At 51.5% G+C, this 27430-nt stretch overlaps 1 protein-coding gene across 4 annotated transcripts in view; it reads right to left on the bottom strand.

Annotated features, from left to right (window-relative positions):
* Window positions 1–7359: 7359 nt before the first annotated feature.
* Window positions 7360–27430, bottom strand: part of RNF216 (ring finger protein 216) — a 99758-nt gene continuing 79687 nt past the window's right edge. For 3 of the 4 annotated variants that reach the window (XM_025204559.1, XM_025204558.1, XM_014520122.2), the window contains 2 exons: window positions 16801–16870; window positions 7360–12965 (listed from right to left, as the gene is read on the bottom strand). In XM_025204559.1, coding sequence (XP_025060344.1) covers window positions 12646–12965; window positions 16801–16870 — 390 coding nt within the window. In that variant the 3' untranslated portion in view covers window positions 7360–12645. The remainder of the gene's footprint in view (window positions 12966–16800; window positions 16871–27430) is intronic. The other variant, XR_003094149.1, reaches the window with a different exon arrangement.

Genomic DNA, 27430 nt, shown 5'->3' with positions numbered 1-27430 from the left:
TTTTACACCCCAGCTCCCAGCCGAGCCCCGCGCCATCGCCTGCAGGGCCCCACGGTCCGCACCCACGTCCGAGGTGCACAAAGCAGCGAGAGGCACCGACCGAACGGCCGGGGACCGTGTTTCCCCTGCCTGAGCCTCCCGAGCGCTGGATCGTTAACAGCTTGGCTGCTTGGGGCACGCAGCGCAGGCTGTTGTCATTACAACCCCCAAAGCATTCAAAGTGAAATCCAGGATTCGGTCTAAGCGAGTTCGGGCCGGGCCAAGCCAAAAGACAAAGCATTATTATGCACGCAAATGAACCTGCAAAGTGGGGTCCGCACCACCTCACACCCTTAGGCCCAAGGGCAGCTTTCCGGCATGGGAAGTTTAATAAGAAACCAGGACTTCTTCTCTCAGCGGGTTTTCCATACCCCGCTCTTCAGCACAGGACAAACACAGCAGCTGCGCCCAGGCTGCACTAATGCACCACGACCCCGAGGCGAAGGGCCACCTCCTATACAGCAGCGGGGAAAGGGCTGCACAGAGCCCAAACCTCTTCCATCCTTGGCATCACTGCTGACACTGCCACGGGGGCCCGGTTAGCTCGAGTTGTGATGGTGGTGCAGATCAACCCAAGCCTTTGACGCAGGCCGCTGAATAGGCAAGAGAGGGGCACGACTTTCAAGCATTACTGATTAGGCACCCTAGTAAAATCGACTAAGACCCCCTCTGCCGATAGCCTCTACATGACGTGAAAGCATTCAAAGCAAGCTGCCAGCTCCAGCAGCATAGAAGTGATGGAAAGAGCATCGGAGGGAAAGCAGCAAATGCCACAAGCATGCTTGGTAGGGGGCAGCCCTATTTCTAGCTCCAGCAGCATACAAGTGATGGAAGTACGGCCTGGAAATAGCATCGGAGAGAAAGCAGCAAATGCAATGAGCTTGCTTTGCATGTGGGCAGCCCTATTTCTATATCGGCTGTTCCCTTTCACCCCCTCCAAAGCCGAGGGGAAGAGTCTGCTTCCCATTATTGGGCTCTCGGAGGGACCCCCACGCTGCCCCTTCCCGCCAGCCGTGATCTGCAGCCCTCCCACCCAGCAAGATGCTTGAGGCCCGAGGGGCTTTGCTCCTGGAGACGACCCTGCCGGGCGCGGGGGAGCAGGAGGGGCTCTGCACGGCTCAGCCCTGCTCTGGCACCAGCCTGATTTGTCTTTTTTTTTGTGAGAGCCGCCAAGCTGAACGCGGAGGCGAATGGAGAAAGGCTGCTGACCTCGCTGCCCTGACCTGAATAGCAAACGGGCCTCAAAGGGGCACATGGCTCTTTGATGAGGCCCCTCAGGATGCTCGGGTAGTTTTTTCCCCCCCTTTCTGAACAGTTCCTGGCCATGAATAGCTGTGACCCCGTGAGGAAGAAACCCTGCCCCCCTCTCCCACGGGCCCAGAGAACAGGGCTCCACGGCAGACAATTGGCACGGCTGATTCGGGCGCTCCTCTTCGCCCGGGCACTTCCTTCCTGGCCTCTTGCTTTCTCGCACCCTCTTTAATAAAAGATGACTCCGGCAGCACGTGATGAGATGGAGCAATAGAGAGCGCTCCCGTGGTCGGGAATCCGGGGCGCTGCATTGCCCCGCTCCATCGTTCACCCACACGACCTGCCACCTCCCATGTTTGTGCCGAGAGGAGCCGATCTGCACAGACGCCTCCCCCAGCAGCCCGGCAAACAGACCCAGGCGCTGCACGACACCCTGAATCCCCACCTTGCACCGAGAAAGATGCTGTATTAACCGACTGGCTCCGAACGAAAGCACCAGCTACCATCTGTGGATCTCTCTCTCTCCCTCGCTGATGGGAGCATTGCAAAAACCTCGGATAATACCCAGCTTTCACTAAAGCAGGTTCCCTTCACCCGTCTCAACATGCTTTCCAGATAATAAAGTATAATCTGACTTGACTAAAGTATTACCTACATGCCAGGCCAGGCTGGAAACCAGGTCATCTAGGTCTGTGCAGCCCATATCAACTCCTAAAACAGTTATTTTTGTGGGGACTGAAAATGTACCTTCTGGGATACTGGCACACAATGGGCAGGAAAGGCGGCAGAAAGGAGAAGCAGGAGAGAGAGAGGGCACAGCATCCCTGGCCTGCGCCTGCGGGAGACAGCCCGGGGGGTGGCTGTAACCTGAAGGACGAGGAGCAGGACAAGAAGCGAGGAGGGCTGGAGGCAGACGGAGGCTGTGAATGCATTTCGGCGCTTGTCCCAATGGCCCCAAGAGCTCGCCCGCCCCACTCAGAGGCTCTCCTCGTGCCATCAACTTTGGTGGCAGCCACACCTGCAGGTGCATTTAGGGGGAGAACAGGATGCCAGAGCTGAAGCCTCAGATTCTCCCCAGCGGGATTTTCCACCAGCTGCTTAGCACCAGCATGGCCATCCCTCCAAACCCCTCTTTCCAACAGCCCCAGGCACGAACCCAGAGGGGCTGCAGGTGGGCACAAGTGCAGTTCACCCTCCGTGCCCGGCCCATTTTGTATTCAGCTTCTTTGGTTCAAGGAGCAAGCGAGATACCGTGGCCACAAAGGAGACGTACCAGGCATCATTGCAGGGTAGGCGAGACTCAGTAACTTCTCGGTAACTTCTCCAGCGTCCAGTCCTTTAACCCACTTCGTTCCCTGTGCGGCTGCTTGGATTCAGTGGAGGGATTTGCCCCCACTATTACTTCCAATGCAAACTGAGGAATGCCATTTAATACAACCAGAAAAAAACCCACAAAGCTAGTCAACAGCGACGCCGCATTTCCAACACACTCGCGTTCATTGGCCTGGATTCCCTGGTTTGAACACCACTCACCAAATGCCCCGCACTGGCTGAGTTGCCGGCACTTCCCTGTCTGCCCTCACAACCTGGCACACGCCACGAAGGAGCAGCTGGCCACACGCATGCAATTCACCTGCTCCGGGTGCCCTGCCGTGAAGGCACACCATGCTCAGACCTGGTGACGTTAGGCTCACAGGGGAAGGGAGGCTAGGGGGAGCAAGTCACATAACGAGCCATCCCTCACAAGTGCCCAGGCCCTCATAATTGAGGCCATCTCCTAGTTACAGCCAGCTGGAGCTTCCCTACCTTGTGGCAGTGCCCACGCTGTCCTCCTGCAGCCGAGGGACTCCCAGCTCCAGCCAGGGCAACTGCAAGCCCTCCGCCTGCCCCCTCCCATCAGGCAGACACCTGGCAAAGCACCTGTGCAGGGGACTGCAGCTAGGAGAGGGGCGAGCAGGGGAAACCCTACAGAGCAGGGTGGAAGCCCAGCTCAGCCGTCACTCCTGCCCTTGCTGCACCCCATCTCCCTGCACTGGCTCAGCCCAGTGTCCTCCTTGCTGCTACCTGAAATCCCCGATGGGTTTCTGGACAGCTTTTAGCCTACTTCCACCCTGGAGGGGACAAGCCTGCTGGGAGCCCAGCCAGAGGGAGGATGCATAAATAGCACGACTCACCCCACGGGTTTGAAAACCAGGCTTCGGACAACTGCCAAGCGCAGCGCTCTGCCCTGGTCCTCGCTCCGTTGATGGACGTGCACCTCTCAGTGCAGTGATGGCCTTTGGATGGGTTTGGGGAGCAGCACAGAAGGGGAAGACATCAATTCCTGGCAATGGAGGCTGGCAGCTCCTGATACCAGAAATGCAGCATGAACTTGGCCTCCCAGGGCAATCTGGCTGGGTTTGAGCTAGCTGAAGATAGGATTTGCTTGGGTCTGAATGTAGTTCTGAATGTATCTGCCGGTCACTGAGGCAGCCGCTTCTGGGTCTGAACAGCCCCTGGCCCTGCTCTGTGCTTCCCCATTAGGTCTGGCTGCCTCCTTTCACTAATCATCCATCACCCCTTCCACCCTCACTCATGCCGCACACCTGCTGCTTGTTTGATTCGGTGATCAGCTCCCCTTCCTTTGCAAGAGGCTGTGGACAGGGACAAGCTGGGCTGCTGCCCTCTGTCCCAAACGCATCAGAAACCAGGGCTCAATATCGCAGCAAGCAATGAACACCCTCCGGCTTCTGCAAAGCACCTAACACAGGGTACCAGCTATGAACCGACTGCCCAGAGGAGCTTTCCATCTATTAACTCCTCTGTGAAACCCTATGAAATACGAACTTTCATTTCTATCCAGGAGAAGTTTTACAATCTCTTTGCCAATGCCTGATGAAGGGTGTTTGTGCCCGAAAGCTCGCAATTAAAGAATTTTTTTTGCAAAAATCTTGCTTGTCTAATAAAAGATAGCATCTCTACTATGAGTCCCAATTGTCTTTTCCTCTAGACCAATATGGCCACAACCCGGACACCTGACACAGGGTGCGATCCAGAGTGTAACCTTCTCTAGAAGGGACCTCTCCCACGACAACAGAGGATCCAGCACAATGGATCCCCGAGGCACTAGTGCCAATAAATAAATAACATTTAAACCCTCACAGCCTCATGCTGAATCACTAGCTGGGTAATCACTGGAAGCTTTGACATCCGCTTCCACCTCAGCACTGAGGCTTTTCTCCCAAAGCAGCATCAGAAACATCTCTGGAAGGGGGTGAGCTGGGGAGGCAACCAGTGGTACCTGTTTTGGTACCACTGGGCTGTTTCCAATGCTCAGGGCCTAACCAAACCTTGCAAGCAAATCTGGGATGAGAGCATTTCTCCTTGACCTGCTTTTAAGTCATCATTAGCCAGATTTCTCAGCACTCGGAGCCCCAGCCCAGCTGCCTTCGCTTGACCCCCTAATTCACTTGGGTATAATTAGCCCAAGGAAAGAGGGAGGTAGCTGGGACAGCAGGAGGTGGAGGTGTGAAGAGCAGATTGCTGCGTGGAAGAGGGGGCTGTGCTGGTGTAGCAAAGGGGCTCTTAGCATCCCAGCTCCAGCTCTTAATTGCACAGTGACCGAGGGGATTTAGCCAGCAGGGAGGCCATGATCGCAGCTGCTCTTGGAGAGCCCTGCCTGTTTCCCCGAGTGCGCAGGTTGGGGTTCACAGAGTGCGCTGAAGCAAAGCTACCAGGCCTGTGCCTACTTCCTCCGGAGGGCTCTGTCTTGCTCTTGCCCCCGTCCCAGCTAAGAGGGGCTGGCTTGGATGGGCAGGCACTCGCAGGAGGCCTTTCCCTCCGCTCCAAAGCTGGGGCTCAAGGGTGTTTTCTGTGGCATTTAATCAGCTGCTTGGAGCAGCAGGCTCGGTTCTTAAGCCTCCCTTCCCCCAAAGATCAGCTTCCCCAGTGTGCACATCTGCTGCTCTCTCTCATTATCCCCTCTCCCTCCCCTCCAGTGTCATGGGGAAGCAGAATAGAGGGAGCCTGCAGCCAGGCCAACTTCCCCCACAGCTCTGCCAAGACCTCTCAAGCCTTCTCTTGTTCCCCAAGTCTCCAACCCCAGCAGCTCTGATGTGCCTCAAGCCTGAGCTAAAGCAGCCCCTGCTCTTCCACTTGTAGGAGCCCCACCTGCAGCTGCCTATTCCAAGGGGCGGCACGGGCACCCTGACATCCTAGTGTGTTTGCTGTTGTATGTGACCTGCTAGGCACTTGTGTTACAAGGCTCACTAGCGGCTCCGTCCAAGCGTGCAAGGCGCTGTACAAACCCATGGCTGGATGTTGGCTTCCCAGCGCAACGAGTGCTTATTCTGCTTGCTCTACGGGGAGACAGGACCGCTTTTCTTTCTGCATCTGTACGAACCACAGTACAATGGGATTCCAGGATCCTGCTGCAGAGGGGCCTGACTTGTGTCACTAGCTATAGCCTCCTTGCAGAGGACTTCGTACAAGGCTGGCTTGCAGCTCTTCACAGAGCTACAGTTGAAATCGGTGGGAGACGCAGCTGCCCAGCATCTCTGGAGGAAAAACAAAAGAAAACGGAATGAAAATTCAAACAACCAAGTTCCTGATTTAAAGGACAATCCCAGAGAGACCCAAGATGACCACTTGCTACTGCTCACAGTTACTTCGTTGCACAAAACGGCTCCTGGAAAGCTAGGAGGAGAGGGAAGGAGGGATAGGACTGACTGGTGAGGTAGGGAAGCACCAGGACGTCTGCTGCCTGACTGCTGGGGTCTCGAGGCAGAAGCAATGTGCAACAGCCTCCCACTTCCACCAAGTGAGCAGGGATGTGGGGTGGCGGGGAGATGCTGGGTGCACAAAGCCCTTGAAGTGCCTGGATGCACCCATTTCTCCACACACAACACCAGGTTGGTTTCAGGATTGGGTGGAGTCCTTTCAGCATAGAGGAGAGGAAAGTCAGCCCCCTCCAGGAAAAGTAAAGGCTAGCCTCTGCTGCTTAGTGACACCGTTCTTGCCGAGTCAGCAAGAATGGTACTCAGGAACAATCCCTCATCTCAGTGCGGCAGAGCCCGTCTCACCAAGCCCAAGCACCGAGGCCAGGTCTGCAGTATGAAAAGTGTTAATTTAACACCTGGAAGTACTTACATGCACAAGAGCCCGTCAGTGAGATCCCGTTGGAGGGGAGGCCGCTGCAGTTTGACCTCCAGGTCAGCGCTGCAAGAGAAATGAGTGGGCAGCGCCTTTGAGCTGGACCTGCTTTATGTGAATGAGGGTTTTAAAGCCTGAGCGGTTCTGTTAGAGGGAAGAGGGACCCCTGCCCCTTTGTCCCCAGCACAAGCATGGCCCAAGCCAGGAGTGGAGGTGGGAAAAGCAGAGCTCACACTGAGCTTCTGCAGCAAACGTCCAGTGCCCACCAATGTCAGCGCCCTCCTTTCCTCCCCGATTCCCTGATTTTAGAGCTGCACTAGCTGGTGGCCAGGGTCCTCGTCTACTTCTGTTCTGCACGTGCTTTTTGAAAGGCCTTTGGGACTCTTCTCTGCACAAGCGTCAGGGCTCACACTAAATGAAAGGCGACCAGTACCAAAGGAAGTGAGCCAGGGAGATGTTCCCCTGTGCCCGTCTCCAGCTGCCTCCCTGCTCATCCTGCCCCAGCTGGTCACCGAGCAAACAATACACATTTCCCCCTTGCTATTTATATTACGAACGTTCACATAAAGCAGCCAGCAAATACTGTTGACTATGGCTTAGTATTTATACAGGCTACATCTGTACCAGGCATGTGAGCTCTCTCTCTCTCGCTCTCCTTTCAAATCACTACTCCAGATCCCTGTCCTGGGACTGGAAACCATTTTATATTCCACTGCAGCTCTCCTCTTAGGCATTTGGAACAAATTAAGCTTTTCTAGTAGGGTCAAATGTTTTGCTTTGCAACTTTTACAGGTTTTTAACCACTCAGGCTACAATCTGACAGAACAAATGTAGTCACTCTCCTATCTGCCGTTGCCTATAATTATCCTTCAGTCAAACACGGCACATTTCTCGTGGAAGAACAACATTTGTGTAGCAAGGAAAGCAGAGAAGAGAAAGTCAGAGTGCACAAATTTATTTACAAAAAATTCAAATTACAGTATAATACAGGAACTTTTTACACACAGGATATTAGAACCGTTTACTAACAGAAGGTAAAGAAAAATATTTTTGTAATAAACCACCTATTCATTTTTTCAGCTATTGTTATACAAAGTTGCAGAACATGCACAATTTATTTTTACAGGGTTTTGTTTTTTTTTTAATATAATGTTTTGCTAAGTGCAAATACTAGGTTTCTCTCTCCACCTTTAAGGCAAGTAAAATGGGATGCTCCAATCGATCATAAAAAGTACCTGTTACAATATCAACATGGGCACACTGGACACTTCTCCTGTAAAGAGCAGGATTTAAAGAAATGTGGGGAGGAGGACATGAAAGTCGGGAGAACCTAAGACTTTTCTGTTAACTGTGATTAAATGGCGAGTAGTAAGGAACCTAAGTGTCCCCATTAGCCCAAGAGACAGCCAAGCCTATGAACTGCTCACAAATCACTGGTGAGATGGTAGGGAAGGGGCAGCCCTGCATCCCTCTGGCTGCAGGGAAATTCCTAGTCCAGAATTTGTTTTGTGCTCAAAGCATCAGCCTAGCTAGAGCAAGGCCTGAAAGGTGAAGGGGGGGAGGCTGGATGAAGAGCTCACCTGGGCTCCTTGCACGGCCTGGCTCACTGCAGCCACTAATGGGGCTGTGTGTTGCTTTGATAGGGCCGAGAGCCAACTTCTCTCCTCTTGGGAAACACAGGCCCTCGCTACAGAGAAGGGGGAAGATGGGTCTCTTTCCCCCCAGCTACACAGGCTTTCCTTACGACTCCAAACATTTCCCAGCTGGCAAGAACCACCCGGGCGCACACTGTGCAAAGGCACTGGTAGCGCCTCTTGGCCATCAATCACATCAAGCGCTGCAATGTGCCACTGGCCTCAAACAGGGGCCTGTACCTTGAGGGAAGAGTAAGACCCACTGCGCTCATACCCAGAGGGCCCGGAGCGTGCTCATGGGGTGGGACCAGGGCTTGCCTTTAATGTTCATGATCAACAGCAGAATAACTACACACACTGGGACTCGCCTTGGCTACTGCACTTAATGTCTCTCCTCCCATCTCAAGACTCTGACCTGACTGAAAGACAAACACAGCTGAATTACTACAAACCTGCGAGACTGAACTGGTCATTAGATTTGTTAATGGGCTAAACCAAGGCATCCAAGTGGTAGCCGATGGCCTACAAAAGAGCTGGACCCAGCTGCACAGGACTGTGTGCATGCTAACTGACTCTGAACAAGACTGTCTTTACAGGGCCTCTATTCTCCCTCTGTGGGCGCAAGGCAGAAATAGCCTGGCTGCGGGCAGCTCACTATCCAGCCCCCGAGTAAACTTGCACTATAACCTGGCTCCCAGATGTCAAGAATTTGCCCTGGTCTAAGCTCCATTGTTCCCATATGGCTCCACTGCACAAGCCTCTGTGCATTGTAAAGCTACTTCTCTTCTCCACGCCCCACTAACATCTGTGATAAGACCACTGAGACTGCACTCGACTCAAGCAACTAGTCCAAACACCCTTGCTATCCACATGAATTCAGACTGCAAGAGGGGAACTGCAAAGGGACAGTTAACTGCATGTAAAAGAAACCTTTCCACTTTAGGCTGAAGAGACTATCTGCACCCAAACTGGAGCTGCAACCAAGTTAAATGTGATAAATGTTAGAGATGCAGCCTCAGTGGGCTTCAGGGTGAGTGCACAGCTGGGAGCAGTGGGTCTAGTCATCCTGAGCGACAGCAGTCTAGTGTACCTGCAGGGAGAAGTGCGAGTTCATCAAGCCAACGATTCCTAACATCCGATTTTTGAGTGGAGGGTTTGTCGAGCTGTGCAGCTATTCCTGCTCTGCCTCTTCCACTGCTGGAAGAGGGAACATGGCAAACTGTTCTCTGTGTTAACTGCATTTGAAGTAATTGTGCTTGATCAGAAAAAAAACTTACAGGAGGCCTTGTGCAACACATGAAGAATAAGGGACACACTTCCTTCCCTCCTACCCCCAAAAAGGCACTGGGTTGGAGAAAATTACCACTTGCTTTTATGGAGAGCGATTGCTTTGTTTAGGAATCACGTGGATGAGATGAGGAGCAGCAGAGTCATTCCAGGGGACCAGACTTATTTCAAGTGAAGGCCACAGCCACTGGGCAGCCAGCTCAGGGATCTACTCCCCACCCTCACATCTTTTCTATTCACTGACCTGCCAATGCCTATAGAGGAGGGTTGCGAAGGCAGCCAAGAGAATCTCTCCGTGACAAAAAGTAATGGAAAGCCTTCAGAGGTTCAACCGCAGAACTACAAGATGGTTTGGTTCTTTGCTGAGGACGGGAATTCACTGCTGTAAAACACAACTGCTTCTCACTCATCCACAGGAAAGGCTCCAGGTCAGCTTTACATGTATGGTCAACACAGCCAGGAGCTGCATACCACGCACACATAGCAGCCCTTGTTCAAGAGGCTCCGTGCTGCTTAGGAGATCTAGCTAATGGCAATGCAGGTTTGGGGCATCACAGAGCTGGCACCGACTGATTTCCACTGTGCTTGGACCCGTTGTTTTGTTCCTACAATGAGTAGTGCAAACTCAGCTCCCTCCCCCCTTGCTCCAGTCGCATGTAAAACTAGACCAGCCTTGTTCTTTGTCTCTAGTCTTCCAGCAGATGAGCGAGACTCCTTTCAAAATACATGAGTGTCCTTCCCCAGCTGGGTAGATAGGACGTAGCACAGTGCCACAGGGCATGATGCTTGTAGTGCCCCCAGGCCCTGGAGCAAATATAGGCTGTAATGCTAAGCGTGAGCAGATGAGGCTATGCCAAGAAGCTGAGCTCCAGCCGCAGCGCTGGCACTGACAGGAGAGAGGAAAGGGAGCAGGACATACACTGCCCTCCCTTTTGGAGGTTCTTAAAGCAGCTATAAAATGACAGGACTTACCCTGTGGCCACAGCTTCTTCTGTCTGGTGGGAGCCTCCAGGAGAGGAGGGAACGTGGTCAAGCCCCTTCCATCTGGCTACTAACAAACTGGAAGAATCACCAACTTTACAAGAGCAAATCCAACCACCCCTTTACACCTCCCCAATCCCAACACTGCAACAACTTAGCTGCCCCTGGCTATTTTGGATGAAAGATGTAGAGTTCAACCTGAATAAAACAGTCAAGCAGTATTCAAGGGGCCACCACGGCCCCTGTGCTCTTGTTTAACATACTAAAAACTTTAGCAGCAATGTTGACGAGTTAACCCCTTGGTAACTAATGCTACAGAGATGAAGGTACTCGGAGGGGCTGGAACATTCACTGAGCGCGGCGTATTTCAGCCTATATAACATAAGAGAGCGAGGAGAAATTGCTGGGGCGTGGGGTGCATCTTGGAGCCACCTAGCCCGCGGACAGCAGTGAAGTCATCCTCCTCTGCCCAACCGGAAGCTGCTCAAAGCCACAGCAAAGGCTGCCACATATCCTTTGGGAGCACCCTACCATCTAATCACCGGTCACCCTAGTTCTTTCTTCTCCTTTCACAGCCCGTGACACGATATAAAGCTTCCTGCAGCCGCCAGCCTCTACAGCCCCGATTCCCTGCTTGTTCAATATTCAGAGATCACAGCTTGCACAGAGAGGGTATGAAGAGGCAGACAGGACTCATGAATCTAGAGACAGAGAATTTCACTTGTAAAGAAATCCTGGGTGTTAACTTAGAGAAGGAATCAACGACAGGACGTTAACCTGATCCTGCTCCCCAAAGAAGAGAGTGAACAATGGGAACAGAAACCAAGGATTTGGGGAATTACTGCATCACAGTCTAGTTTTACTGAAAAAAACTAGTTTGTTTTTGGACAAATGTCCTCTCCCAGTTCCCATTTTAAGGAGGGTGGGCTCAAACCAGTTGCTATGGCCAGAGTTTGGGCAGACTTCAGCTTCCAATGTGGCAACAACCATAGCGTGTACCCAGGGAGCACACCCCACACATTCATATCCTCCGCTCGACTTACACACAGGCTACAGCCAACCTGCAATACCTCTCCTGAGTTACAGGCTGCTGCCAGCTCAAGCTAACCAGTCCTAAACTGAGGACATAGCTAAGGGCAAGGGCAGCTGCAGGAGCTAGCTTGATGGATATTGCTTCTTAAAGGAAACCCGTCTGTTCTATGCACCCATTTTGCCAGAAGCGGCAACGTCAGAGCTCATGGTTGAAGGAGGTCTTCTGGAGCCACTGAAGCCGAAACATCGGTTTTCAGAAGTCAGAAATGCTGCAAGTGGCTAGGCTGCAGCATTAATCCCATAAGCGGCACTAGAAATCAGTGCGGTTTAAAGGACTGACCGTGCAGGAAGCTACGACCACAACTGAGATCTTCAGAACTGACTGGAGATACCTGAAAGCCCAGCCGGAGCCACTGAGGGGGAGCCTGGGTTTCCCCTTGGATGCATCTCAACCCCCAAGAACCCAAGTGCCCTAAATCATCTTAGGCAGACAAGGTTACACACCCAGGGCCTCCTTCCTTGGTTTTCTGCGCTATGGGCTGAGCAGGAATTTTGATGGTTGCTGCATCCCAGCATGAGACTTCTGCTTTGTATCCAAATGCCCATCTGCCGGAGGGCAACAGCCACCTACCGCAATAATTGTGACTTCTTCCCTGTGCTGCCTGCCCCCTGCCGCCTGTGCCCCCCCACAGCACCTTCCCCTTGCAGCCGCTGCCCCCTTTCTGGCTGCGGGGGCAGGCAGCTCCTGTGGCTCCAACTCTGGCCCCGACCTGAGCTCAGGGCTGAAGCCAGAGCCGCAGCAGCCACCTGCCCTTGCCCCACCTTGCACTCAAATCCATGCTGAATGGGGGGTGGGGCAGGGGAGAGCCTAGTCTTAGATTCGAGTAACACAGTAAGTGTTTAGCAGCACTGTTGTGCCCCTGCGCTCCATACTGAACCTGTCACTGTCCATCTCAAGAGCCAGTGAACGGCCTTTGTGAAACAAAAAGCAGCCGGATGCCTGTCCTGGAGGCAGAGCCTCCGCGAGGCAATACCTGAGCTCTGCAGGCCTGTGTGGCCACTCTGCTCCAGAGGCTGAGCAGGGGAGGCAGCTGTTTTAAGGGAACAGAGCATTTCATTACTAAGTGTTTAATTACAAAAATCTGCATCTTTAGATACAAAGGAAGGGCGTCTCCAGCTACTCCCCTGGCAGCCAACTGAAAGGCCAGGGGGATGTGGCATTGGGGAAAAGAGGGTGCGAGGGGGGGCTTCTCCCTGCAGTGACTCCACTACTAGTGCTGTTGGACCTGGGTCAGAATCGATGCCGAGGCTGTGGACCAAAGTGCATAGGCAAGTTGTGCTCTAGCGGGACGTTGATCTGGGCGAAGTCGTAGTTCACCCGCATGTTGGGCAAGGGGGGCACGTACGGGGCGGGGATGGGCCCTATGTTGAGGGGGATGTTGTTGTACAATGGGCGGACGGGCGGCAGCGGGAAGGGTGGGTGCACAAAGGGGTACGGGGGCATTCGAGGCTGGTGCAGGTTCTGGGGGACTGGTCGCGGGATGGCTTCGACTCGCTGGATTTTCTCTGCGGGGTTTTCCACGGGCGGGCCGATCCGCTTGAAACTGTTTTCTGCAAAGAAGTTAAAGAAAACGGGGCATTGAGGAAGCCTCCTGGGGCAGCTGGACTCGCCCCTTGGCTAAGCCGGCAAGGGTTCGGTTTCAAACTCTGGGAGAGCCTGATGTGCGGGGAAGGGGAGGGGGCTCGGCACTCAGCTGGGAGCGGACCCAGTGTGAGCAGAGGCTGTGCTGCCCTCCTCCAGGCTGCTCTACTATCCTGGTGGCTTCCAGAACGCCTACCACCTTAGTCCTGAGGCTTGTGAGCAGAGGTTGCCAGCTCTGGGGTTCAAACATGGCAAACAGGAGAGGCTATCGCACTGGCCCAGCATGCCTCTCTCCTCCCTTTCCTTCCCCCCACCCCGCTCAGCATTACCACCTCGGGCTCCTGCTGCACTGGCTTGCTTCCAAGCAGCAACAAGGCAGAAAGAGCATTCACTTGCCCTACAGTATCTGAGGATCTTAGAGCTGGTCAGCACAGCTACCACTGCAGACATGCAAGCGAGAGACTGGGCATCTGAGCAGGCTCTGCCTCCTCGTTCTCCCACACAAGGGTGGAGGGGGCAGGACAGCTCTGATGCTCCCTTCCGTTCCTGTGCGATTCTTATGTTAGCGGAGCAGGGATGGAGAGCAGGTCCTGGGATCAACCCTGAAATCTTGAAGAGCCACAGCTACCGTAGGGAAAGTCATGTTCTCTCCTCTTTGGGGAGGTGCCAGTGTGGAGCTCCGGACTCATCTTTCATCCTGCTTTCTGGGGTCCTCAGCTAATGTGCACAGCTTGATGTTCAGAGGGAAACACTTGGTGCCCAACTGACCGCTGGTGGAAGTGTCCTGGTGAGCCACTTTAAGGTCTTCCTTGATGAGCTGGATTGATTTACAAATAGCTCCAAGGAGCTAGGGATGCATGGTTCTACTATGGTAATACAGCATCTGATCCCAAACCCGGGGCACACGCGTGCCACTGTGGTTTAACATGAGACTTTGCCATCCATTCTGTCCTCTGGCACCTGGGCCTTGCCTGGTCTGAAGTCAGATGTGGCTCCTAGAAATCTCCATCTCCTCCAGTGGCATGAAGGACAGTTTCTTCTTGTTCTCAAGGAAGCTCAACTGAGAGAACAGAAGGACATAACTGAAGGCAGTGGCATCCTTCTGCTGGGATGCGACTCCAACCTGCCATCATCTGGGGAATGGCAGTCGTGTAGTCCCCGTCTCCTCAGACTTGTCAAGCCTTTGCTGTAGCTTTGCGTGCCACCTTGGCCAGGTGACATTCCTTAATTACATCTTAGTCTCACCTGCCCTGTAGGAGCTTCACAAAAAAAGGCACTACCCATCCCTGGTTATGGAGTTGAACTCAGCGACTAAGGCCTGGCAACACGTTACCTATAGAAAAGCAGAAAGCTACTACTACCTTCTCAGCCCTGCTGTCCCAGGTCCTGGTCTTTGGAGGTGCCCCTTGCTCAGCCTAGAGATCTCCTGTACCATTGCCTTGACTATGGAGCCCAGGTTAGGCTGAACAACATAGTGCTCAAGCCTTGGGATCTCTTTTCTTTATACATTTCACAGTGGATGTACCGTAGCTGACGTCTGCATGTGCTGTGACACTTGGGTTGGATCAGACAATTCCTCATTGATAGAGGGGGACTTCTGACTGGGCCAGTCGCCGCCAGGATGACAAACAGCTTGGGAGAGTTTCTGAGATTGCTGCTGTCTTCACTGTTTTGGAAATCAGCACACACAAGCCCCATGCTGGTAGCGGGGGCGCTGCCTGGTCAGGAAACGGGCCTCTCGTCTTCCTAGGCAGTAATACAGGGTGTTGGTGTTGCCACATCCCAGGATTTGGTTCCTCTTGATGCTTCAGCATAATTATCCTGGTGAAAGACAATGAAAGGGAGATCATCTTTTCCTTGAATGTGGTGGGGACCAGCTCCTTCATACCCAAGCCTGGTCCCTAATGAGGTTTGGCGTTGCTTGTTCCACCAGGAATCCATCCGTTTAGAGTGACCTGGCCCTGATGCTTGTTTGATGCCATTGGCTACATCTGCTTGTGTGCCAAAGGAGACTGTGCTAATGTTGGCTCCTTCGCTCTCGGGTGAAGTCTTCTCTGCTGGACGGGTAATCAGACAATGCTGTTTGCCCGCTAACAGGATCTTCAAACTCATCTCCTTGGGATCTGATGAGGCCTTTGCAGACTGTTCCAGGAAATGGCATTTGAGCCTCATGTCTCACCTGTCCTTATAGAAAGCAACAGGTGCAATGAGCACCTGCTAGGTGCTCTCTGAGTCTCCTACAGAAACTTGGATTAACCTATAGCAAAAACAGACATCCCGAAGCCCACCAATTTCAAGTTCATCAGGCTCAGATATCCTGCCCTGGGGAGTTCCTACTGGGACAACTGGATCTAAGGCTGCTTGCGGTGATCGCCACAATCAAGAATCAAGGTAAATCCAAGGAAGAGTTCAGAGACATCACCTTTGCAGGAACTCTAGCCAAGAGCTACAAACCAGCAGGCAGGACAGCCACTGGTTTCATCGTGCTGCTCTGGGAGGCAGTAAGGGAGTTTGGGAGAACTACAGCCACCCTGCACTTTGTGCCATCATACAAAAGCAGGAGATAGCACAACCCAAACACTGCTACTCACACCCACTGGGGTGGGAGCCAGGCTGACACGCACTCCAAGAACACTGCCTCACATAATTACACTTCTAGTCTAATTACAGCTCTGGATGCACGCGATCTTCAGAGCGCTGCTGAAAGACTGAAGCAGCTTGCAAGGAAAAACAAAAGGCACGTCCTACCAGCCCCGCACCATTTTTAGACTTGTAACAGCTGCAGACACCTTCCTGGCTCCCCCAGGTCCTCATCCTAGCTGCTTTGATGGGATGACTAAAAATACTGCAGTTTCCCCTCTCCCTTCAGGATACCCTGTGCAGGAAGGGCTCCCGACTCGGTCACTCCTTTGTGCTAGCATCAGGAACCTCCCATTCCCACAGCACTGGCCAGGCCTCTGAAGCCCCTGGTTCCAATGATGAGGGCTGCAAAGGCAGGCCCTGGTGGAGAGACCCTGGTTTTGCACATCTCCTTCAAGGTGGCTCCCAATTCATTTCTCATTAGGTTAACTGAGCTTCTTTGCTTCCACCTGCCTTCGTTTTCATGTCCCTCTGAAGATCAGAATCCGTTAGAAACCACGTTATTCAGCAGAAGACTTAAAATCTTCCTTCTCCTCTTCCCCGGGGAGCTCTCAGAGCCCAGAGGAACCTCTGTTCCATCTCCAATGTCATCTGAAGAGAGACAGGTGGAAGCATCCCCATGGGGACAAACACCAGCTGCAGCAGTAAGGACAAGGAACAGGCATTTCCAACAGGGGTCACGCACCTCCCCACTGATAGCCATTTCCTCTGCATAGGCACACCCTGGCTAAGATACCCCGTTGCCTTCTCCATACCAAGCAACTTTACCCCTGGCAGCGGGACGTCTGCTAACAAGCCTCCCTGCCAGACTGCCCAGGAAGCCAGGTGGTGCAGCTTTCATCCTTCTGGCTAAGGATTGGAATAATTTCTTTTCCAGCCCTGGCACTCTTGATCCTTCCTGAGACCGGAAGCAGGAAGTCTAGGTCCTGCACAGCAGTCACTGGATACTAAGGACACAGTTTGGGAAATAGCAGGCTTTTACCATTTGAAACCACATGCATGAAGCACCACCCTGACCGAGTTGTAGCGAGGGGAGCACTGTACCAAGAGTCTGATGTTTGGAGATGCAACTAGGAACCAGGGCCTTGCCAGCAGCTGGGAACACTTACGTTCTCTCGCTGCCTCCACAGTCCACCCTTGATCCTCAGCCGCTGCGTGACCTACCTCCGTTTTTTTTCCTTTGCTCCTCTTCAGCCTCCTTCTGAATCTCCTGAATTATCTTCTCGTCATCTTCCTAGTTAGAGAAAAAGAAAAAAAGAAAAAGACTCAACGACCTGATCACTGTTGCAAACAGAGCACGACTGCAGTTTCTCGGTGTAATGACAGAACGGGGCCAAGTGGCTGGCATTTGCTGCCATCCGAGCTGGTATCAACATCACAACGGGGGCAGCACAGTCCTGAAGCCCAGGCAACTTGTGCAGAACCTTGATTCTTCAGAGCAAGACTAAGGCTTGCAATTGCTTTTCAGCTGGATCCGCGGTTAAAATTTACGAGCTTGACAGAAACCAGAGCGCAGTAACTAAACTCCGTCTATCTGAAGAGTTGTTGGAGTGCTGTTAATCTCCTAAATGGCAGTAGTGTATTAAATATTTACACTACGCTTGCAGCTCTTAAGAGTTTCTGGCCTAACAACTGGCCTTAACACAACTTAAATCCTGGCTCCAGTAGCTAAGCGCTGCACTAATGAGGCCATTTAGATGTTATCAGGGACTCATGAATTCCAACATGTTACTTTAAAGCCTATCTAAAAATTATAGCAAAAGCATTTGATTGCACCGCGCAAAGGAAGAATGAGCATAAGCTCAGATTGAAGACTCCTTGTGCACCCCTCCCACGGGTATGTGCTGGGTCCTTCCTTAACTTCCCCACCCTCATTTGCTGCTCTTCAGCCTTCTCCTGAGCCTTCCCAAAGACATATGAAGCAATTCTGCCTTGGGAATCTTATGCACCTAGGCAGTCATAGGGGACTAATGATGGCATTTATCTCGTCTAGTCCACCCGCAAGCTGGATTCGGCCCACAAAGGCTGCATCTGGCTTGTGCCAGGAAGGAGGGTGGCAATTGGTGACATGTAGTGCTATTCTGCAGTGGTGGCAGTCAGCGTCTGGCAGCACACGGCAGCGGGGGAATGACAAGGGAAGGGTGGCAGCCGGGTTACAAGCAGCAGCCCACCTTAGGGACTGGCTACATTACTTCAACCACAATTGGTAAATAATACTACTACTAATAAAGGTTGCTGACCCCCGATCTAGACCCTTTCATCCAAGAACTTTACACACAGCTACACAGACTGATGGAAAAAGGCACTTGGAATAAGGAAGGCGTCCTAAAACCCACATGATCTCAGCCAGGTTGACAGTGACCAACTCGGTGCAACCCATTCTGATACCAACAGGAAACCCAGCCATCACGTCAGGTGTCTTTGATCATCAACTATCCCGTCAGCAAGTTTTGTCCGCTCCCTACAGTGGCGGTGAAAGGGATGTTTCATTATGGAACAGCCAACTGGGACTGTCACGGCAGTAAGAGGAAGTCATCGAAACAGCCCTAACTGCAACTTGGAAAAGAACATTTGGGATCTCACTTTTACAGCCCAGTTTTAGACTTATGTCTTTGGAGGTCTCGCCTCTCCACAGCGTCACATTGAATCTAACTTCTGTTGGCTCCCGGGAGCAAACCAGGTGAGCCCTACATCCCTGGCACTCCAGAAGGGCAGGACAAAGCACCAGGGCTCTGGTCGGCAGCCCCGTTCTCAACGATGGCTTCTACATTTTAAGGCCAGGAGTGGAAATTACTGCAGGACGCAGAACACCCGCCTTAGTCGCAACACACTAAGGGGTCACCACAATGCAAAGTACAAAAGAAAGTTGCTTTCTCTGCAAATGCTCCATTAGCAGGCAACGGCAACTGGGTATGAGGGAAGGTTGAAGTGGGAGATGCCCTTTATCGCCACTGCTGGCAAGACAGTATTTTCCCTGCGTTTTCTATGTGGAAAATACCCTATAGTTTGAAATGTGCTTAGACACTCCTGTGATATATGCCATGCGTGTGCATGCATGTGTATTAAAGGGATTTTACATTTTGCCAGGTTCCTGGTATAGATCTATTAGTCCACCATGTCTAGCGGCAAAGTTAGGTAAGCCTGTTCTTTCGTCTTGGAAGATAAGACTGCCCTGAGAGACTAAAGTTATCTTAAGCTGAAAAACCTATCCAGCCCCACACCTCCCTCTCTCCGACTATGCTTTTGATGGGTAGTTAAATTTTAAAGACTCCCCTACATGTGCTTTCTTCCAAATGGGCTGCTTCCATGAACCGTTAATTACAGTCTATATATCACCATAAAAGTGCTGAAAAACAACTCCTTTATGGAATAAGCTTACATAAATCATGAACAAACTCATTACTTGCAGTGTCTGAGCTACAGACTCCCCAGCCCGTAGAGTAACCGGACACCGTGCTTATTTAGCAACGCTCCTCAGATACTCTTCAGGACCCTGCTCCCTAAAGTCCTGGGGTTTTTGTTTTATCTTAATCTTTCACTCAAGATTTCAGGATCTTGTGTTTTCACATGGATTAAGAACATGACGGGAGTAGCTGCTGCTCCCACAATATCTCAGTTTAGTGGCAAAGTTGCACATTAAGCTCCGTGTAATAAATATATAAGCAGAAGCTAGTGACTACATCTGGTAACCTGGCCTTTCCTCCCCCCACAGTCAGGTATATACCATTTACCTTGGTTATCTTAAATACTGCACCCAATCCTAAAAACACGCAGTTGACACGCAGAGGTGACCAGTCAGGACCTCCCAGGTCTCCCTCCGATCAAAGCTTTGAGATAACCCCACTGTCTGCTCACCCTGCAGCTGTGACCTACTATGCATGCAATGCAGTTTTGCGGTCACTCAGCGTGGAAGAGTTGATTGGAAGGAAGGAACCCGATAAATCTGAATGCCATTTGAGTCTGTCAGTGCAATCAAGGCAGGCAGACCCTATGGTTTACAATCACTGCTTAGTTCAGGGGTGGGCAAAATGCGGCCCGGGGGCCGGGTGCAGCCTGCCAAGCCATTCTATTCGGCCCGCGGGGCCCCTAAAAAATTTAGAAAATTAATATTTATCTGTCCTGGGCTGCCTGTCACGCGCCCTCGATGGCTTGCCAAAACTCAGTAAGCGGCCCTCCGCCCAAAATAACTGCCCACCCCTGGCTTAGTTTTTCAGACAACAGCTGTAGTGGGCACATCGACAGCACAGGCTCCATTTCCTACATGATCCTACCACAGAGATTCAGGTCATTAAAGCCACTGCTGTTTGGGTGACAAACCATCACAGCTGTTGTACAAGTGCCAAGTATACTACTACAGCTGGTACGTCAGCATGGGTGTAGCCAGGCCATACTTACTGTGCACTAAGTGCAACGATCACATGCTCTAGGCACTTGGCTGCTTTCTTCAAAGAGGAGAGACCTGTGAGCTCCCCTATAATATATCAACTTGCACATACTCAGTGACTTTGCAGTGAGTTGCCAGGACAAGCTAACTGATTTTACACACCTCTCCATAGCCCCATCACCCAGGTTTATCCTCCATGCAAGAGAGGGGCTGGCAGCAGACCCTAGGATTTGGAGCAGGTGCGAGGCGGGCTGGGGTCGGGGCTGCGCGTGCAGGTTCCACCTAGTCCGGAGCTGGTCCGCTCTGGCTGGGCCGAGTCCGGGGTGGGCTGGGGTCAGGGCTGTGTGTGTGGGTCCCCACCAGTACCGTGGGGCTGCAGCCAGCGGTGGTGGCAGCCAGAAGGAGCCACTGCAGCTGCCTAGAAAGGCAGTCCAGCTGTGGAGCCACCCCAGCCTCACTGTGTGCCCAGGGAGCGGTAGGACGCATTACAGGCCAGATAGTGCCTGGGCCAGGTGGGACCAAGGGAGCCACCGTGGGGTAGACAAAATCCCTCCGTGGGCCGGATGCAGCCCGTGGGCCGTATTTTGCCCACCACTGCCCTAGATTTTGGCTGTTATGGCCCTTGAGGAGAAAGCCAAGTCTCAGACACCAGCAGCTGACAGAGATTGCTCTGGAACTACCTATTTCCCCCACCAAGGCGAGTGCAGCTCAGCCGTCCTGGCTGCCAATAACAAGGGGGAGAGGTAGTTTTCTTGGTACGTAGGATCCAGGTCACATAGAGCTTTAAAGACCAAAACACAGCGCGGGTCACAGAGCACGGGCTCAATAAGCAGCTTTGTACAGACGGCATAACAAAGTCACTGCTGAATTTCCACTGCAGTAAGAGCTGCAAATGTTTCCACCGCAAAGTGCACTTTTAGAAATATTTATAATGCGTTCCACATTGCATGTTCTGCACTTAGATCTTTCGGCCTTGGTTTTATAGAGGAATGATGTCTATGCAATGTAAGTGCACACACAAAAACCCCACCACCCGGGTGCCATAAAACACACATTCTCCCACTTAAAATCAAAACCCTGCATTAAACCATTAAAGTCTGGTAAGTGATTAATGCATAATACGGTTTAATTACCTTCAGTATTTATGAACGATAAATTCCAGCTGAAACAGTGAGATGTACATCTAAGAAATCTGATGCAATGTGTGCACAATAAAAGACAGTAAGGCACATTCAGGGGGAAGAAACGAATGTTGAAATTCTGGCTGTTGCTGCATGTACAGCGACAGGTCTGAATTCAGCTCTGAGCAATCAGTTTTACTCCAGATCTCAGTGCTGGAAATAATTGCCACCTACAAGCAGGGAGGTGCTTGCATCTCCTCGTTGCTTCTCTCAGGAGATGTTTCCTGATGCCTAAATACTTAGAAGTATAGGACTAGAAAAACAGGGACGGCTGTGGGCAAAGCTAACCCCTCCACCGAAAGCATCCAAACTTTGTTCATTTGTTCCAAATCACCGGGGGCCACTCGAGGTTCCCAGTGCCCACGTGGCTCTAAAGCCTGCAGTACCATTACCATTGGCACTGTGGAGGTTTGTTTCGAGTACTTACTGACCAGAACAACATGCGATTACCAAGACAACAGGGGTTTTGTAGAGTCTGTCTTCCCTTTTCTTGGATGCATCTTATCCATAGACATGCTTCTCTTTGAAGGCCACGTGACAAGTCATGCAGCCTTCAATGGGGGAGGAAAAGCAAGCAGCCTGCTCATACTTCTGACCTGCAGCTCCACACAGAAACAGCAATGAGAAGCTACGTTGACAGATGCTCCGAAGACAGCGCAGCTGGAAGTCGTGCAGGTAGCCAGCAGCCACAATCCACATCACTGTCACCACTGCAGACGCACTTGTCTATTCACAATGGGAGGCAATGCCCAAGTCTGGCCCACCAAGGGGTGAGCTCCCCTTGCGAGTACTTGTCCAGCATCTGTCACAGACCCCAGTAAAGGTCTGCATGTGCTTTCAAGCTTGGTGGTTCTGGACAGCACCCGAATCTCTGAGCCTCCAGTCCCATGTTTGGGGTACTGAACCTATCCATCTTGAGCTATCGGCTTTTCAGGCAAAAGAAGTTTTTGCTTATGTCTAGCCTGAAGCGATCTTCCATCAGCTTGGGCCCATTATTTCTTGTCCGCCCCTGGGGGGGCCATGGTGAATAGATGGGGTGTGCATTTCCCGCAGACAAAAGCCCAGATGGGGGAAATGCACACCCTACCCCCACCACACACCCCTGCAGACAATATCCTTTCGCTAGCGCCTCACTGCTCAGGGCATGCCTGTACCCCTTTGGCAGTGCTTCTGCGAGCACCACTGAGAAGCACACCACATCTGCCCACTCCTGCTTGGCAGGTAGCACATCTGGAAATGAGGCAGCAGAACTCCTTTCAGGCATGCCAGAGACAGGACATGCTTCTCATCCTGCCCCTGGGAGCACTCTGGGGCTATGCCCATGTTCTCAGGAGGGTTTGATTATTTTTTCCATGATCCCAAGACGCTTCCCCTCAATTCTTCCTGCCTTCTCTCACCTCCTTGGTTTGGCCAGCGAGCCTCTCTTTTCCACAGTCCATTTCTCCTTCAAGTCCCTGGGTCAATAGATTCATTGCTTGGTTATAGCCAGTATTTCCAAACGTTAAACCAAGGCAATGCAAGTCTTCCCCAAGAGCAAACTCAAAAGGTTAAAATTCTGCACCCATAAAAACTACTAACAGCTTTAATTGACTGGTAGTCCAGGAGGAGCTGGAGAAAAGTTAGCAAGGAGAAATCTTTGAATGCTGAAACCACATTAACCAACACGCCTTGATGTAAAATAGCAGATGCCATTGATACAGTTTAGTCCTATGGACCACAAAGAATATCTAGGCTAATTCAGTTGGATTTGCTGCCACGTTGCACAGATTTAAGCTGATCACCAAACTGGTGCGAGCAAGAAGTTTCCCTGTCTCCAGCTTGTCCGTGAGGGTAAGAGGTGCTTCTCCCGGCTTGGCTCTACGCAGCACCAAGCAGAGACGCCCGGCCCATTTCCTGGGATGGTGGGAGCAGGGCTTTGGTACAACTTGGCTCTTCACTCTCTTTTACAGCAAGGCAGGTGAAGGGAATTGCCAAATGCCAAGTAAAGCACCAGGAGATCAGGCCCCAGCATTTTTCATTTACCTCCAGTGACTGCAGATACCACATGACCAAGCAGCACAGGACTGATTCTGCCTTATAAATGGAGGTAAAAGCCGGAGGTCAGGCTCTGAATCCGACACGAACAGGATCTCACCCGTGTTCTTCCAGTCAAATGCAAAGATATCATGAGACAGAAGTTGAAACAAAGGAGGGGGCTGGACCATGAGTTGCCCAGTCAACTACTCTGATGAGAGGGTCTCAAAGACCCTGAAGCATTGAGGTACATCCAAAGAGAGAAAGTTCCCCTCTTCCCTGTTTCCCACTGGAGTCCAAGGAACGCAGAAACAGTGGAGCCACTCGCCGAGGAGGGCGATGAAGCCGGCACAGAGCTCATGGCAGCTTTGTGGAAAAACGCTGGGATCGGATGCCGGGGGAAGAATCTTTTTATCGCGACAAACCGGAGACAAATTTCAACAATGCTTTTTAAAAGGAGAAATTAAAAAGCAAAAATGGCTTTTTTATTCCAAAACGGCCCCTGTCCCTGTAGCCCTCAGCATGCACGTGGCCCTGGCCAACAGGCAGGACAGGAAAGTACAGTGCAAGGGATAGAAAGGGAGCTACACATGGTCCAGAGCCGTAACCCCAGCCACAGCTCCCAAAATAGACTCCATCTCACCCAGAACAAAAACGCAGTCAGCAAAGCTTTCCGAAAGGGCTGTTTTATCCACTGGGTATTTTCTCCCCTCTCTCATTACCGACCCTTGCAGGAAAATGCCTGCCAGCTTCATGCAAAGGAGGGGGGGAAGGATAGAGCCACTACTTATTTCTGGGTTGAGTTTCATTTTGTTTCAAAATGAGACCATAAAATGGGCCGATCCACCACTGCCTCCCTTTTTGGGTTTTTTACTGCACTCGCTTTTCCACGTCTGTGTGGCCACAGCCGTTATTAATAAACTTGAAGCGATTTCACAAGAGACTAAAGGTTTTGTTTCAAATCATTCCCAGATCAGCTCTGGAGAGCTTGAGCAGCAGACACGGACTGTTTCAGGCATGTTCCTCCGTGCAGCAGGAAATGGGGAAAAAAGGCAGACCTGTGCTGGAACGGGAAGAGGGTTTAGGCAGGAAAAGGGGGGAGGGCTGGAGAATATACTGGCGTAGAGAGAGATGCAGAGTGAGTCTAACAACAGGCATGCAGTTAGGATGGCTCTGCGTGGACGCTGTGCAATAATGATATTGGAAGGGATACGGCACTTGAGAGCGCGCCGTCTCGCCAGAAGAATACAAATTCTTACAAAGATTTTCCTCCATGTTGCTCCCCTTTGGAGGCTGACTAGAGGCAGAGTTCAGGTTGTTTGGGTATCTCAAATGTGCACTTCTTACCTTGCTATGTTGCAAGTTTTTCCACACAACCAGCCTTTTAAATTTCCCTCGTTTAAAGCCCCGATTGTATGATAACGGATGTCCCGGTCACGACTTTTTACCTTCCGCTTCAGTAGCTTAAGGGTAGAGCTCTAAAGGAGTTGGAAAGCTTTTTATTCTGGGAACTTTTGCTGCGTTTCAGAGGTATGCAAGAGTGGACCACAAAACAAGACACCCAACTAGAAGGCTGCCATGTAATGAGTTGAAGACAGTTCATCGTAAGCTAAAATTTGGACATTTTTCACTCTTCCCCAAAATGAGTCAAAACCCACTTGCCAGTTATGCTGGGTTTACAGCTTCTTTGCATCAGAAGAGTAGCACAAGTCACTGAAACATAGAAGGGATCTATTAGTTCATAATTGATTCACTGAGCCAGAAATCAGGGATAGGGTATTCTAGAGTCCCAATACTGACTTACTGACTGGAGCTGTCAGGTGACTATGAGAGGGCTCAGGCCAGAACTATATAAACCCTGGTCTGAGCTAGACAGAGGAGCCCAGGCTGCGACAGAGGGTGGACACCTGAGGGGTCCAAGCAAAGCTGCAGCAGCTCTACAAGTGAGAGCGACCAACAGTGGGACTCAGAGACATGGAGCCCATGGCTGCACACGGATGAAGAATGGAGTTAGCAGCACTGCAACATCTAGTTTGTCCCGTACTGAAGAAGTCATGTTGAAACAAGTCATCCATAGGATCCAAAGAGCTATGGGAGAACTGAAGGAGTTGTAAGATCTCCTGGTTGGAAAAGTTCAAGATGTCTGCTGCCGCTGGGGGGGAAGGAGGGGAGTAAGGAGCACCCCGAGTTGTTGCTACCACCTTGGGTGCAGCACCCAGCTGCCTGCGGTCCATAGCTGCAGCCAGCATTTCGGCTGGAAGGAGGAGGTCACCGGAGAGAGAGCTGGCAACGGCCGTGCTAGCAGCAATGAGGGCCGAAACAGCCAAAGCACCGGCTCCACCAGAAGCAGTGGAGGGGCTGTTGATGGAAAAAAGGCCGGCAGCACCCATAACAGCAGCGAGGGCCGGAGTACCGGCGGCAGCACCAGGAGCAGCCAGGACATCTGCAGTTGCGGCAGTGATGGGACCCTTGGCAGCAGGGCCACTGAGCCCAGCTGTCGCAGCGACGGCGTAGCAGCTCCAAATCCCTCTGGAAGCCCAAGACCAGCTATCTGATGGGTGTTGAACCCACCGGAGACAATGAACTGTAAATAAGTTGACCACAGAGGCTGTGGAGCCCCGGGTGAGCGCCCCGTGAACAGGACCAGGCCGGGAGCCGAGCGGTGGTGTGAATAAGTGTACTGCTCAGTGGACTCATTGCTGGGGTGGGACGTGCATGGCAAATAGGCTAGCAAAGACACAGAGTGTGAAAATGAAGAGAACCCAACACCCTCAGTGAGAACGCCTTGAGATGGATTGATTGCCCTAATTCGCTCGTGAGATCCTGCTGGGTTTATTCAGAGTTTTGCAGCAACTGAATTATTTTATTTATGAGTGACCTGTTTGAATGGGGTGGGCAAATTGATGGACAGAATGGATTTACTGCTCCCCCCGTTTTAGCTGTGTTTTATTTATCTTTTCCCTTCTTTTTATGAAGCTTCATTTTTAACAGTTATTATTAGTAGTACTATTATTAGGTCAATTCTAGGAGTAGGAACAACTTTTTATAACGGTTGGCCCTATTTTATTGCTATGTTTGTATTCTTGTTATTTCTCCTTAAATTTATATTATGGTTCTATGTCTGTTATGTTATTTTTGGGAGCATGGCTTTCAGAGTCCCAATACATCTCCTATTTAAGGACTCCACCCCTACCCCCCCCGTCCATTTTTGCCTCAGTTTTCCCACCAGTGCTGCCCTAGTCTGCAATGCAGTGACTTCTCAGTAGTGCCAGGAGAAGCCTCTCAAGCACTGAAACCAAAGCTAACATATGGGTGCTGAATATTTAAAGAGCAGTGACAGCTGAACTAAATCAACCACCAATGAGAGCTCTTGGGAATAGTCTCCCAATCCCTCTAACTCATTACAGCCAAGAGAACTGCAACATAAGGCAGGTTGGCAATTGGCTACGCCACTCCTGATGTCACAGCGCCCCCGCTTCCTAGTACCTGAGTTTGCTTGTAGCCTACATCATCATAACCATTAGATAGATCACTAATAGCTTAATTACATCCTAATCTTTTCAATTACAGCAGATGGACAAGGTTTCAATTAACTTGTAAAGCCGGGGAAGTTGGAAGTGTCTGCATTAGTCTAGATCATTTGGGATAAGGACTAGCAGATGCTGGGTTGTTGAAAAATTAATTAAAAACAAAGTCCTTTAACTCAAGCCTAATGAAATGCATTAACTTGTATTTTTCAGAGAAGTTGTTCTGGATTTGGGGTGAGGGCTGTAGGTTTGGGGAAGGGGATGCGCATTTCTTGTGTAGGCAACAAACACCAAGTGCCTGCTTTACACGAAACCCCAAATGCAGCCTTAAGAGGTGCTGCTCACAGCGCCAGGCACATGCTATCAACCCAAGGTGACAGCGAGACACAACACATCTCTCTGAAGTGAGGGGGCAGGAAACTCCTGTACTACAGCTGCTGCATCCTGTCCTGTCCATAAACCAAGCCCAGCCTCCGAGGAACAGGATGCACCAGCATATGCAAGGAACAGGAGCAGCAAGGGTGTAGGAAGCCGTTTGCTTCTCCCCCTGCTCTCTCTCTCGCCAGAAGCCACATACTTGAAAGGGCCCACATCTGCCCTCCTCATGTTTGCAGCAGCCCCAGGCTGAGCGCCAGGTAGAAGCTGCTCACGTGTATGGTGCTGCAGGAGGCAGCTGAATGCCCGAGCTT

The sequence above is a fragment of the Alligator sinensis genome, unplaced genomic scaffold (genome assembly GCF_000455745.1).
Source record: "Alligator sinensis unplaced genomic scaffold, ASM45574v1 scaffold402_1, whole genome shotgun sequence".
Classification (NCBI taxonomy): Eukaryota; Metazoa; Chordata; order Crocodylia; family Alligatoridae; genus Alligator; species Alligator sinensis.
Note: the sequence above shows the minus strand (reverse complement) of the source record. Positions and strands in the feature narration are given on the sequence as shown.